We start from the raw sequence: 14084 nt of genomic DNA, 5'->3' as shown, positions 1-14084 counted from the left end.
ACCTTGGGCTCAAACCAGCGACCATGGGGTCAGGTCTATGATCCTATGCTCAAGTTAGCGAACGCGTGCACAAGCCAGTGAACACGTACTCAAGCCAGCAACATCAGGGTTTTGAACCTGGTTCCTCAGTGTCCCAGGTTAATGCTCTATCCACTGCCCCACTGCATGGTCAGGCTGTAGTTTTTCTTTAAGTGAACTTTTATTTTAGAATAGTTTTCCACTTAGAGAAATGTTGCAAAGATAGAACAGAGTTCCCAAACACCCCACATCTAGTTTCTCCCATTATTAACATCTTACATTAATGACATATTTGTCACAATTAATAAAACAATACTGGTACATTATTACTAATCAAAATTCATACTTTATTAGGATTACTAACCAGTTACTAAATATCTCCTTTTGTTTCGGGATCACATTCAAGACACCACATTACATTTAATCATCATGTCCCTTAGGCTCCTCTTGGCTGTGTCAGTTTCCAAACTTTCCTTGTTTTTGATGATCTTGACAGTTTTGAGGAGTGCTGCTCAGATGTTTTATAGAATGCTTTGTATTGGGATTTGTTTGATGTTTTTTCTCATGTTTAGAACAGGGAGGAGGACAACAGAAGTAAAGCCCCATTCTTTTCACATCATATCAAGGGCATATACTGTCAACCTGGTGTACCATTATTTATGTTAACCTTAGTGATCTGGCAGTTCTTTTCATTGAAGAATATTTCTTCTGCTGTTTACTCTTCTGTTTTTCAACTACCTGCATGTTACTCCTTTTGATATTGTCCCAGAATTCTTGATTCTTTTCATAATTTTTTTCTCTTTGCATTTGTTTTGAAAGTTTCTATCTTTAAGCTCACTATTTCTTTCCTCACCTGGGTGTGTCATGTCTACTCAGTCCATTAAAGACTTTTTCATTTTTATTATAATATTTCTTATTTCTATCATTTTCTCTGATTTTTTTTTTCCTTAAAGTTTCCACATTCCTGCTTGTATTACTCATCTGTTCTTGCCTTTCAGAATACCTTGTAATTTTTTACTGAAAGTCAGAGATGTTATATTCGGTTATAGATACTGACTTAAGCCATTAATGTAAGGAGTGGTAGCTGAGTCTTGGTAGCTGAGTCTCAGTTGTGTTCCTCTGGACGCACTTCTCTCTGCAGCTTTTCAGGAGGAAGTTTTCTCATGGGTCTAAGAAAGGTGTTGATTTTCCATTTATCTCGTTTTTCCTTGTTGTAGGGATGAGAGTAAGCAGGGGCATTACATGTCAGATTTAAAATCTCTGTTACTTTTATGTATAGAACATATCCCTTCTTGATTCCAAGAACAAACGGGCACCTTGACCTTTTCCTAATTCCATTTTGTGCCTGTCATTGTTGCTCAGACTTCCAGAAAACTGTAGGTACAGTTTAAATGAATCATTAGTAAAAGAATATTTTTTTCCCAAAATGCCAGTGTGATTATCTAAGTTAAACATTAGTATTCCAATGTGAGCCATTCTAGACATGGTTTGATAAAATTAACTGATGATGAGAACCACCGGTGAAGAATTTAATCAAGATTAATACCTTCATTTTAAAAGGTTGATAAGGTGGGTGAGCACATTAATAGTATCATCTATTAAATCCTTTGGTGCTAAGAATTGATGTCCTTGTCTTATCTAAGTAAAGAATTTTTATTTCTTGGCAGAAACAAGATTATTTATAAATTGAACTATACTAGTAATTTTTCTCAATTGACAACAGGCATAATTTTTGCCTCAAATTCTTGTCTAGGAGCTCATTGTATACTGGGTTGTTCCTAAATCAGTCAGTTTAATAGCAATGGGGAAAAGAGTAATTATCAGAGAGACACCTTCGCATTAAAAAATAGATTTACCAGTTGAAAACTGGTATAGCCTGACTAGGCAGTGGTGCAGTAGATAGAGTGTTGGACTTGGACGCAGAGGATGCAGGTTCAAAACCCTGAGGTCGCCAGCTTGAGCACAGGCTTATCTAGCTTGAGCATGGGCTTACCAGCTTGAGTGCAGGATCATAGACATGACCCCATGGTCACTGGCTTGGAGCCCAAGGTTGCTGCTTTGAGCAAGGGGTCACTCGCTCTATTGTAGCTTCCTGGTCAAGATAAGAAAGCAATCAATGAACAACTAAGGAACCACAATGAAAAATTGATCCTTCTCATCTCTTTCCCTTCCTATCTGTCTATCCCTATCTATCTCTCAGTCTCTCTCACAAAAAATAAATAAATAAAAAGAAAAGAAAACTGGTATAAACATTGTTTAATAAAAAAATATATCTTATAAAACATTACCTATAATACAATTCCTTTTGTTGAAATATATATGTAACATATATATACATATCTTAAAAACTAGTTATAACAAAACTATGAAGCAATTACATGTGATTTTTCTTTTCTCTTTTTTGCTTGTTTATATTTACTGAACTGTATATAGGGTGGGACAAAAGAAGATTTACAGTGGTTTGTATTGAAAATAATACAGTAATTAATAAATAATAATACAGAAATAAATTGTGTTCTGCATACTCACAACTTCTATTTTTGTTTCACCCTGTACAATGAATAAGTAATACTTATTCACTGTGTAATAATGAACACTGTGTAAGCTAAAACAAAAAGACTAATTAAAAAAATGTTAGGACTTGGGGGTTTATTTGTTAAACCAGTTTCTAATCACTTCAGGAAATGGAGGCACACGCACAACAACCAATCTTCTTGAATTCCTTCCTTTCCCACTTGCGCCTATCAAAATAACAGCCAATCTTGGACACCCAGCTCACGTGTACATGGCTGTGGCACTTCTGCTGTAGCGTGTCTCATGTCTCCCACCAGGTGGAAAGTTCTCCCAGCATAACATTAACAATGAGGAGGAGAAATGAGAAAAAGAAGGGGTAGGGATGAGGACAGTTTCTGCTTACCATTTGTCAAGCACTTAGTTCCGTATCTTACTTAGGTAATTTAATTAATCCTTACAATACTTTCATGACACAAATATTATTCCTATTTTTCAGATAAAGAAAAGGAAAATCAAACAGGTTAAGAAATTTTACAAATTCCCTTGTCACAACAGAACTCAGGTTTTTACAGTTTCATGTTTCTCCAAATTTTGACATATACTAGGTATTCAATAAACATAGTTAATAATTGAGCGATTTAGAGAGCTGTTGGTATTTTCAGTATTTATCTGGGGCTTGCTGATACCTCAATTAATTCAGAATTAAAAATAAATGTTTAGGCCCTGGCCGGTTGGCTCAGCGGTGGAGCGTCAGCCTGGTATGCGGGGGACCCGGGGTTCAATTCCCGGCCAGGGCACATAGGGGAGGCGCCCATTTGCTTCTCCACCCCCCCCCCCTCCTTCCTCTCTGTCTCTCTCTTCCCCTCCCACAGCCGAGGCTCCATTGGAGCAAGGATGGCCCGGGCGCTGGGGATGGCTCCTTGGCCTCTGCCCCAGGCGCTAGAGTGGCTCTGGTCACGACAGAGCGACACCCCGGAGAGGCAGAGCATCGCCCCCTGGTGGGCAGAGCGTCTTCCCTGGTGGGCAGAGCGTCACCCCTGGTGGGCGTGCCGGGTGGATCCCAGTCGGGCGCATGCGGGAGTCTGTCTGTCTCTCCCTGTTTCCAGCTTCAGAAAAAAAAAAAAAATGTTTACCAGAGCTAGTATTTGAAGTCCTGATTGTCTAAGCAAATAGAATAATTTTCATCACAGAAAAATGATCACCACTCCTATCTTCTGGCTTCCTTGTTCTCTTTTTTATTGTCCTTCAAAATGTCTTTTTTTTCTTAATTTTGTTTGTTTGAAGCATTATTACCTTTTAAAAAAAACTCCACCATATTGATGATGCACTAGTCTTTTAATTCCTCATTTAAATTTTAAACTGAGTTAAAATAACGTACTTATTTTTCACTTTCATATAAATTATCACATTGAATAATCCCTTTAGAACAGATAGGTCAAATATTCTTACTTTCATTTTAAGGATAGAAGGCTGTCTCCAAGAGTTTCAGTAACTTGCTTAGAGTCACACGGTTCTTAAACCACAAGGCGAGCCCTCCAGGGGTGCTCTCTGACTCCTGATCCACTGTTCTTCCCTCCACGTCATATAACCTTATAGAACAAAGTCATTCTCTATCACATTATTAATGACCCACTACAAATTCTGCTATAGCTTTAGTTTCTATATTATTCTTATTGGACTTTTTTGATCCCTTATTATTTTAGCTATTGTTCCAGTCAGAGTTTTTAAGTGAATGCAACAGAAACTAACTCTTGCTGATTTAGACAGGAAAAGCATTTGCTGAGAGGATATTGAATAAGTTGGGAAATCGTGGAGAAGTAGCTTCAGGTGGGAACAAGGGAGGAGGGCAGCAGCCAAGTCATCTGCCCAGATGATGCTATAGAACACAGGATGCCCCTGGCCAGTAAGTACTTTTCCTGGTACTTCTGGCCTTGCTTCCCCTGAAAACAATGTTGTTATTTCAACTCCCATAGCCCACTACTAGACTGGTGTTCAGTGGTCTTTGCTTCTTTGTGTCAGTATGTCCTTTTTCAAAATCTTGGATAGGTTTGTCTGATTGGCTGAGTTTTGGTCATACTCTAGCTTCAGGAAATGGAAACGTTGGGAAACCAAGTATGTTTAGCCTCTCATAATAATTGAGCTCTTTCTACCTCTAAGATTCATTAAGCATACACTTCACGAAACATAACAAGAAGGTTGAAATAATTAAAAGTCTTCACTATGACCAAAAAAAAAAAAAAGACCAAATTCCATAATTAAGTCCAATATAATTTTGTACATTTTTTTTTGTTGGGCTAACTTTCTTTGACACATGAAACATGTTCAACTTATAACTGTGACTCATTTGTCACTCAACCAATAATCACGCTTGTTCTGCAGCATTCTGAAGGATCTACGCTTGTCATGTAAGTTTCATTTATTCTCTAACAAATTCCTGTTTCAAAGTTATCCTCTAATATTTCTTTGAATTTTATCGAGGCCTGACAGCAAAAACCGGTGCTTTACAAAATACTTTCAAAGAATGAAAAATAGACTTGGCATCTTCCCATATCTTAGGATTCAAGGCTATGTCTTGTTATTTTACTTTAAGAAATCCAAATTTTTCTTTTATAAACCAGATGTTTATGAATCTGAATAATCCTTTCCTCTGCAGTATTTTTGAACAGTGGCTCCGAAAACACCATCCTCTTCTAGGAGTCTATCCAGAAGCCAACGCACCCATTGGACATAACCGGGACTCCTACATGGTTCCTTTTATACCTCTCTACAGAATTGGTGACTTCTTTATTTTATCCAGCGACCTGGGCTATGACTATAGCTACCTACAAGATTCAGGTAAAGTTCAATTTCTTTCCTATGAATTGATGAATAAACATTGGTCAATTTCTTTTGAGAGGATACCAAACCTTAAATTTTTACGTTATCACCAACTCTTTTAGATTGGGAAGGTACATTACAGTCATTCACTTATCACCAGTTCAGTATTACTTGAACCAAGTAGCAAGGATCTTTTAACTCATATCCTTTCTGCTCAATATGCATTTCATACATGAAAACCATGGAGAGATACTAGAGTTAAAATCAGGGGGAAAATGGGTTTGAATATAACTATCTGCTGACTTTTGTTTGACCTTGAAAGTTTTTACTTTAATTCCCTGAATCTCAGTTTCTTAACCTGAAATACTGGCAGCAGAATACCTCAAAGAAATATGTTTTGTTTTTAAGCCCACATTATAATACTAATAAAAGGAAGAAAAAGACAAAGAAGAAGGAGAATAGCTACTATAATGATAACTGCTATTCCTATTATTATGGTCAAGATATAAAACTCTAAAATTGTTATTAGGTCTAGGTTTTAAATAATCTTTCCAAGTAGAACTATATCAGCAACTTTTTGATAATGAACAGATAGTAATGTTTCCCTTACTCAAGAGCTTGCTACATGCAAATTCCATGCATGCATTATTAACCAACCATATATGAGGTATTATCCCTAGGAAAAAATAAGGATATTGATACTAAGATAATTTAAGTGACAGTCCCAATATCAAATATCAGCATGCAGAGGAGTCCAATTTTAACAGAAGAAGATCCTCTTTACACTACACAATGCTTCCACTCTAACACAAAGAAAGTCAACAACTAAAATCTATAAAACAGCATAGAGTTTTTGGTTAAGAAGTATTCAACAAGCATTGGCATTTAATTATATTCACTGATCATTTGTGAACACATAACCAGATAAACAAAACAAATGAATGACATTTATCATCTTCTTACCTCTTGTTCTAGACTTTAATCTTTAATGATATAATGAAAACCATAGTGCCAGACCATAAAGTGCTCTAAATTCAGTGTGGAAGTAAGACAATTGTTCAAGAAAGCATGAAACAAAAGGCTGTTTTCATGTAGTAAGAGTTGTAAACTTCACAGAGAAGATAGCAACGGCTTCTAATTCTACCTAGAAAGACAAGACAAGGCCATAAGGATGTGCAGGCAGATGGCAGATACAAAAGGGCAGGGATCCTAAACTAAAAGGATAACAAGAAAAATAGAGGTGGAGAGTGTACATCATATTTATCAAATGCTAAATGCTCCTATTTGAGTAGTATGAGCAATAGAAAATTTCACAAGGGAGCTAAATTTAATCATTTCATAATAGCTAATACATAGTAAGTACTTTTTTATGTTCTCACTCTTCTAGGTGGGCTGTGTTAATTATTTCCTTTAATCATCATAACTACCCTATGTAGTACATACTGTTACTTTTTTTTCCTTTTCATAGATGAGAAATCAGAGGCTTAAGGAATATAAACAACTTGTTCTAGGTCATCTACTATGTGGCATAGCAGAACCACAGTTTAGGGCCAAAAAGAGAACATGCATTTCATCAACCTTTTCCTGCCCTTTGGGGGATAACTAGTTAAACAGATAAGAGTTTAATTGACCTATATTGATTTATCTGAATATGATAGTCAATGGAAGGAAGGGAAGATTAGTTCTTTGAAAACTTTAAGATCACTGAGAACAAGGAATTGTGCAAACTGTGGAGATGTGGTAAGGAGAGGGCTTCCTGTAAGTCAAAAAGAGGAGCTGTCTCAAGAAACATGTTTTCTCTTTCTTGTGTAAACACCCACAGTACATAATGAAAGCAATATATTGATAATGGCATTTCAAAGATTCACCACTTAGGATTTTATGATTTCCATTTCAGAACATGCTAGGCTCTTTCAGTAAGTCATGTTTTTGAATACACTCTTCTCTGTGGTTAAATTCTGATACTATAAACTCTCAGATTAAATCATTTCATACATATATATTGTCACGCTTGATCACTCCTTTATTAGAGTTGCATGGTTATTTTTCTAACAATAAATCTTTCCCCTCTTCACCTTGTCTGTGAGCCCTACAAGATCAGAATTGATATCTTACAAGCTTTTCCAGTCTAAGTACCAACTGATCTCTGGAATGGAATGAAATCAATGAATTAGTTTGAGTGCAAGTGATGTTTATCATGAAGGGTAGTCTTTCTTAATCAATATAAATAAAGGTTGCTAGAAAAATGTCACTCCTCTTAATACCCGAGTCATTTTTAGATATATATTTTTTACATGTGTCAAGTCTTCTATAACACTAGGTATTTTTCTGCGTAGTTTTATTGATTGATTTGTTCCTTCTACCTACATATCTTTAATGATTACCTTGAACAAGGCATTGTCTTAAATACTATGGAAACAATGTCACATAACAAAGCCTATATCTTTAGAGAGCTGACATCCTAATGGAGGGGAAAGACCTTAAATAACTACTTACCTAATGACTCCTTTAGAGATGCGCCCATCTCTAGATCTCTAGGTGTCAATGAAGTGACATGATATTTCAGAGAATATCTGTATGACAGGAAGAATTACTTGATAAAGAGCTCTGATCATGTCATTTGGCCATATTGTTAGAATAATGGACACCTTAATAAATTTTAAACAGATCATGCTCAAATAAGAGTTTTCAAAGGATTATTGTTCCTGCATCATGTAGAGTTTTGTAGATGTCGTAAAACATATTTAGGGAGGCCAGTGTAAACACTATTATAAGTGTCCAGCAGAGAGATGGAGGCTGTTTGCGTTGCAGTGGTGGTGGCAAGAAAGGGGGCAGAAAGAACTCACTGTTATGTTATTTTGAAAAGAAAATTAACAGAATTTGAAAAATGATTTTTATACTAGGTAAAAAAGAAAGAGAGGCTAGGGATGACTTTAAGCTTCCTGGGCTGTGAAAATAAGGAATGGTGGTGTAATTCCCTGGGACAATAACAATAGGAACAGGACTGACACAGAGGGAAATCTCTCAGTGGTGCTGGCTACAGCGAAATGGAGTGATAGGAGACACCAGGGTAAATATGTCTCTGGGGAAGTTGAATTGTCCTGAAACTCAGAAGAGAGTCAGGCCTACAGGCACTAATGTGAAAGACATCAGCATATACATTATCTCTACTAATCTTCACAATCCAATGTAGTAGTGATCCTGTTCTCTGTTATTGGTAAGTAAATTGAGAGCAGAAAGATGAAGTGACTAATTTTAAGTGACAAAGCTGGTAAGTAGCAAATATTGTATCCCAAACTAATCCCATATTACTTTGCAGAAGAGAGGGTTCTCTTTAGTTCCCACCTGTCTCATGCACACACGTTCTACCTCGTTGTCCCTTCCCTAGTGTCCAAATGGGTACTTCTTAATAAAAGGCGACCAAAACCCCTGGAGGAATAAAGGGAGGGGAGACTCAGTGAGCCACCCTAGGGGCTTAAAGGTATTTGTTATTTACTTGTAGTTATACTTTTAAAAAAGGAAATTTTATTTATTATGTAACCCATATGTACTCTGCATTTTATTAGACACTTTAAATGTACTATAATGATTTATTTGGTTTTAACATTTTTAATGTATGTCATTAAATGTCTGTTGCTATAAATAACATGGCAAAACAGATCTTAATAAAGTCCTCTCTGTAATAAATATATATATATGTATATTAAAGTGACTAATAGCAACATATGCTAGGCATTTGTAGTTCCATTTTCAAAATAAGTTTAAAGTATACTAAAAACAATAACTTCTTCATCGGCCTGGCATGCGGGGGACCCGGGTTCGATTCCCGGCCAGGGCACATAGGAGAAGCGCCCATTTGCTTCTCCACCCCCCCTCCTCCTTCCTCTCTGTCTCTCTCTTCCCCTCCCGCAGCCAAGGCTCCATTGGAGCAAAGATGGCCCGGGTGCTGGGGATGGCTCCTTGGCCTCTGCCCCAGGCGCTAGAGTGGCTCTGGTCATGGCAGGGCGACGCCCCGGAGGGGCAGAGCATAGCCTCCTGGTGGGCAGAGCTTCGCCCCCGTGGTGGGCGTGCTGGGTGGATCCTGGTAGGGCGCATGCGGGAGTCTGTCTGACTGTCTCTCCCCATTTCCAGCTTCAGAAAAATACAAAACAACAACAACAACAACAACAAAAAACAATAACTTCTTTGTTTGATTAAAAAAATGTTTTCACATTTTAAAATTTCTCCTGTTTTAGCTTTGCTTTCTTTCATTGTTTAGATTTAAATTACTCTAATTCCAAGTTGTAAATCGTTTAAATAATGTATTTGATGTTTATCATTTGGAAAGTATTGTCCTTTCCTGATTAAAAAAAAAACAACACACACTAAATTGCAGTATTGTTCAAATTATGCTTCATAAATTGTAAGCTGCTTCGGAGCTCTCCGAGACAGCTGGCGAGGGACAGAAAAGGCAGCCGGAGCCCTGGACAGGGCGTCAACCCTGACAGCCCCACTGCGGCCACAGGAGCTCCACTTTTATCTCCTCTGAGTAAATATTGAGCTTTAATATAAAATTAGTTTTTAACAAATTCTCCTGATTAAAGATAAGATCCCTGCTTTAATTGTTGTGAGCATTACTGAGTTTATGGTTAACAGTGAGACATCATTTTAAATTTTACTTCACGTTGCTACCTATTCTTTCTAAGATGATTTATTAAACAAATATTCCTTTTCTCCTTGGTTTTTACTATTTATAAGGTTTACATCTAATTGTAATTCCAGAATATCTTAAGATACTTTCCTATTTTTATGTCATAGGCATATAATTAACTTTTAAAAATAATTAAAACTTTTGAAATGCAAATGAAAGAAACTCCATAAGAATGACATTAGATAAAAAGGGAATTTATTGGTTTATAAAGGTCAAGAAGCAGGATTATTACCTAACAGGGACTGGGCCCAGAGTGGGTTTGCCTCAGGCCATTGGTAGCGTGTGGGTTCTTGACTTTGTGTGGGAAAGACTTCACAACATGAGTTCAGGTGATTTTGAGAGTATGTTTATTACAGCTGGGGACAGTGCAATGAAGGAATGATTTAGGATGATAGAAGGAGCTGCAGGAGAGAGCCCAGGTGGGGCTGCTTTAGCTCTCTAGAAAGTCAGAGAAAAAGGGGGCCTTATAGACAGAATTGGGGGTAAGCCCAGAATGAGTTGCTGCTGCCTGCTGCTGCCCTGGTTGCAAGTCTCGTGGGGACACTTAGAGTAAGAGAGAAAGGTCTGGGCATAATCTAGAGAGGGCATGCCCCTGGGTTCTTTGTCTTGAGGGGTTTTTTTTACCTTTCTTTAGCCAGTAGGAATCCTAGGGGAGGTCTCAGAGGAGTGTCTTACCAGAATATTCATGAACTTTCCAGGTGTGTCTTTCAATATGTTGATTTATTAAAATGTGTGTAAAGAGGTGTCAGGATTATTTTCTGGTTAGTTTTATTTTTTTAAAGAACATTATCAAAGAAGGATGGGGACTGAGGCCAGTCTGCCTCAAGATGATCTGGAATGTGTAAACCATTTGCTCCTAAGTTTTGTTGGTGAAAGATAAAATCTCCTGATTATAGCTGGTTGTAAATTGCTGGAATTGTTTGGCCTTGTCTAATTATTTTGTCTCAGTTTCCATTATTCCACTTATCAATAAACTTTCCTAGCTTCTTACTATCCTACCTCAGGATGAGCATTCACTGTGGGAAAGGCAGAAATTCAGCTGATACGGAGAAACAGTGAGAACCAAGGAATTACACACCCTAAAGACTGTCTGTCTCTCTCATTCTCTGACTCCTGTTATTCTGACTGTCTCTACTTTCGGAAGTGTGTTGACTTCATCCCATCTTCCAAATGTTGAAAAGGCTAACACCAGCTCCAGAGCCACCTGACTCTCAATGACAGCACAGTGAATTCTGAGTAATGATTTTGATTGGCACATCTTAAGTCAATGGTCTGACATGTATTAATTGACTATCACCAAGGAAAGAAGTCATAAAGGAAGGTTATAATTCCTGCATCAGCAAGAGGGGGAAGGTAGGGATAGCGAGCAGATCTAGGTTCAATTATCCAAGTAAGTTAATTTATTACTCAAATTATAGTCTTGGTACGTTGTCCAGTGTCAGCTTCATAATTTCAGGGGCCTTTTATGTAGGTTGTAGTTCCACAAGACCTAGGGTTTAACTTGGACCATGTTCTTGATGGCTCACCAAGATACTAACCACATTCCAGCTAAGCAAAGAGGAAAAGGCATACTGCTTCTTTGTAAAGTAACTGCCCAAAGGTTGTATGTGTCACTTTTACTCAAGATATGAGTCACATAGTCATAATTTGCTGTAAGATTAAGCCTACTATGCACTCTTTTCTGACCTTTGCATGTAGAGTATGTTATAGTATCTTTAAACAGAGATGGGTACTTTAAAATCAAGCAAAAGATACAATAGATTACTAACTTCAAGGAAAAATAATGAATGAAAGAAAATGTAATCATAATATAATATTTAATTCAACTATGAATAATATCTAAATACTAAAATAACAACAATCCTAGATTTTGATTTGACCCCAAATCATGATATTATTGCACTGGAAAGATAGAAGAAAAGGGGAATTCTCAGAGAATCAAAATCATTATTGATATTTGAGAAATTCCAAGATAAACTTAATAATTAAGAGAGAGTAATATTTGTCTGCTACTTAGAAATACAAAGGCAAATACCAGAATAGATAATTAAAGGTTTACAGTAGCTGTCTAGGGGACAGGCATTGTATAATTTATAGATTAGATATCACTTATAAACTTTAAAACATCCACCAAGATGCTATTATTTTTCCTTTCTTTTTTTTTTTCTCCTTAAGAGAGAAGCAGAGAAACAGACTCCTGCATGCACCCCAACCGGGATCCACCCAGCAAGCCCCCTATGGGGCAATGCTCTGTCCATATGGAGCTGTTACTCTGTTACTTGGCAACTGAGCTATTTTAACATCTGAGGCAATGCTATGGAGCCATCCTCAGCACTCCGGGCCAACTTGCTCCAACTTAAACATGGCTGTGGGAGAGGAAGAGAGAGATAGAGAAAGAGAGAGAGAAGGAAAGGAGGAGGGGTGGAGAAGCAGATGGTCACTTCTCCTGTGTGCCCTGAACAGGAATCAAACCTGGGACATCCACACACTGGGCTAATGCACTACCACTGAGCCAACCAGCCAGGGCCTATTGTTTTCCTATTTTTCTGATAAAAAAAAACTGAGACATAGGAGCATTAGGTGTAACTTCCCTAAACTCTTACAGCTGCTAAGTAGCAGAGCTGACATTCAAACCCAAGCCAAATCTGACTTCAAAATACTATGTAAGGATGATGATGATGACAATGACAACAATAGTACAAACATTTGGATGTCTTTCTATTTCAGACCTGGACTTCTTTCAATATTACATTAAACCCTACTTAGAACAAGCAAGGCGGATCTGGCCGTGGCTCACTGGGGCAGCACTAGTGGGGTCTGTCCTCACTGCTGTGCTGGGTGGGCTCATCAGCCTGTTACGTCGTCGTCGTCGAAAGAGAAAGCAGCTTTCTGAAGAAAGGCAGCCACTCCTCCTGGAAAAGGAGGATTACCACAGCATGTATCAGAGTCATTTATAAAAGGCTTAGGCCAGTGATTTTCAACCAGTGTGCCACGGGATTTTTAAAAAATGCAATACCTGACTAGTCAGGGGCACTGACCTCTTTTCCCTTAGACTGTCAAATAAAAAAATGACAACAGCCAACACCAAAATAGCCATTTGGTGTAAAGTAATCAAAATTATACCTTATTTTTTATCAGATCAGTAAAAAATATGTTGTTGTTGTTTTTGGTGTGCCTCAGAATGTAAGTAATTAGTTTGTGAGATGTGAGATGAAAGAGGTTGAAAATTGCTGGCTGAGCCAATAGAGTAAAGCCCAAAAGCCTGACCTCACTCTGAATCAAATGATGTTCAATCCCCAGGGAATGTCTCAACAGAAATGCTGGTATTTGTCTGTAAAGACCATTATTGGAATTGTAATCTACAAGTAAAACACACCTGCGCTTGCCTTGCTGTTTTTTTATTGTCCCCTTGACAGTTTTCCTCAAGCCCCTATTTCCAAAGAAAGAATGCCATTTGCTAATTAGTAACTGCTGCTTGTATCTGGATAAACATGTTCTTATAAAATGTGAGAATCATGTTCATTCTTTCTTTCTTATTGTTTAATGACATGTTTCTTTTTTATTTTCTTTCTTTGATTTTCATAAAATAGTAACAAATGTACACAAAGTCCTTTAAGCTTGAGAAACACAGTTTTAATTTCCCTCAGAAAGCATCACATTTCCCTTACGTCTTCTGTTCCTTTTCCAAAATGTGTTCAAAACATCAAATGTAAAACAACCTTCAACTTTTCTTGCCATAATCCTGACTATACTTTTGAAGGTCACTGAAAACAAGGGTCCCACCCCTACAACAAGTCTGGACCAGCATCCATCTCAAGATATGCTCATTAAATATGTTAACATTGTAATAATCAGTTAGGCCTAAGCAGAGCAGGAAGGATAGGCCAGGTATTGTAGGTCACCAGGGTGAAAAGCCCCAGGTACCTAGCAAGGGACAAAACTGGGAAAACAAGGACCTTGCCCCCAGGGTGACCTTTCCTCCCCTGGCATACTGCAGCTTAGATCTTCTGACCTTTCATATCGTTGGTCAAAAGATTCAAATCCT

General features: G+C 37.6%; 1 protein-coding gene across 1 annotated transcript in view; it reads left to right on the top strand.

Moving 5' to 3' along the window:
• The window catches only part of TYR (tyrosinase), an 86088-nt gene extending 72533 nt beyond the window's left edge, over positions 1-13555 (top strand). Inside the window, exons 4-5 of the mRNA XM_066253691.1 lie at positions 5186-5367; positions 12767-13555. Of these exons, the coding sequence (XP_066109788.1) occupies positions 5186-5367; positions 12767-12996 (412 nt within the window). The 3' untranslated portion in view covers positions 12997-13555. The remainder of the gene's footprint in view (positions 1-5185; positions 5368-12766) is intronic.
• Positions 13556-14084: the final 529 nt, after the last annotated feature.

This window comes from Saccopteryx bilineata, chromosome 1, assembly GCF_036850765.1.
Source record: "Saccopteryx bilineata isolate mSacBil1 chromosome 1, mSacBil1_pri_phased_curated, whole genome shotgun sequence".
NCBI classification, from domain to species: domain Eukaryota; kingdom Metazoa; phylum Chordata; class Mammalia; order Chiroptera; family Emballonuridae; genus Saccopteryx; species Saccopteryx bilineata.
This window is presented reverse-complemented; position numbering and strand designations above follow the sequence as displayed.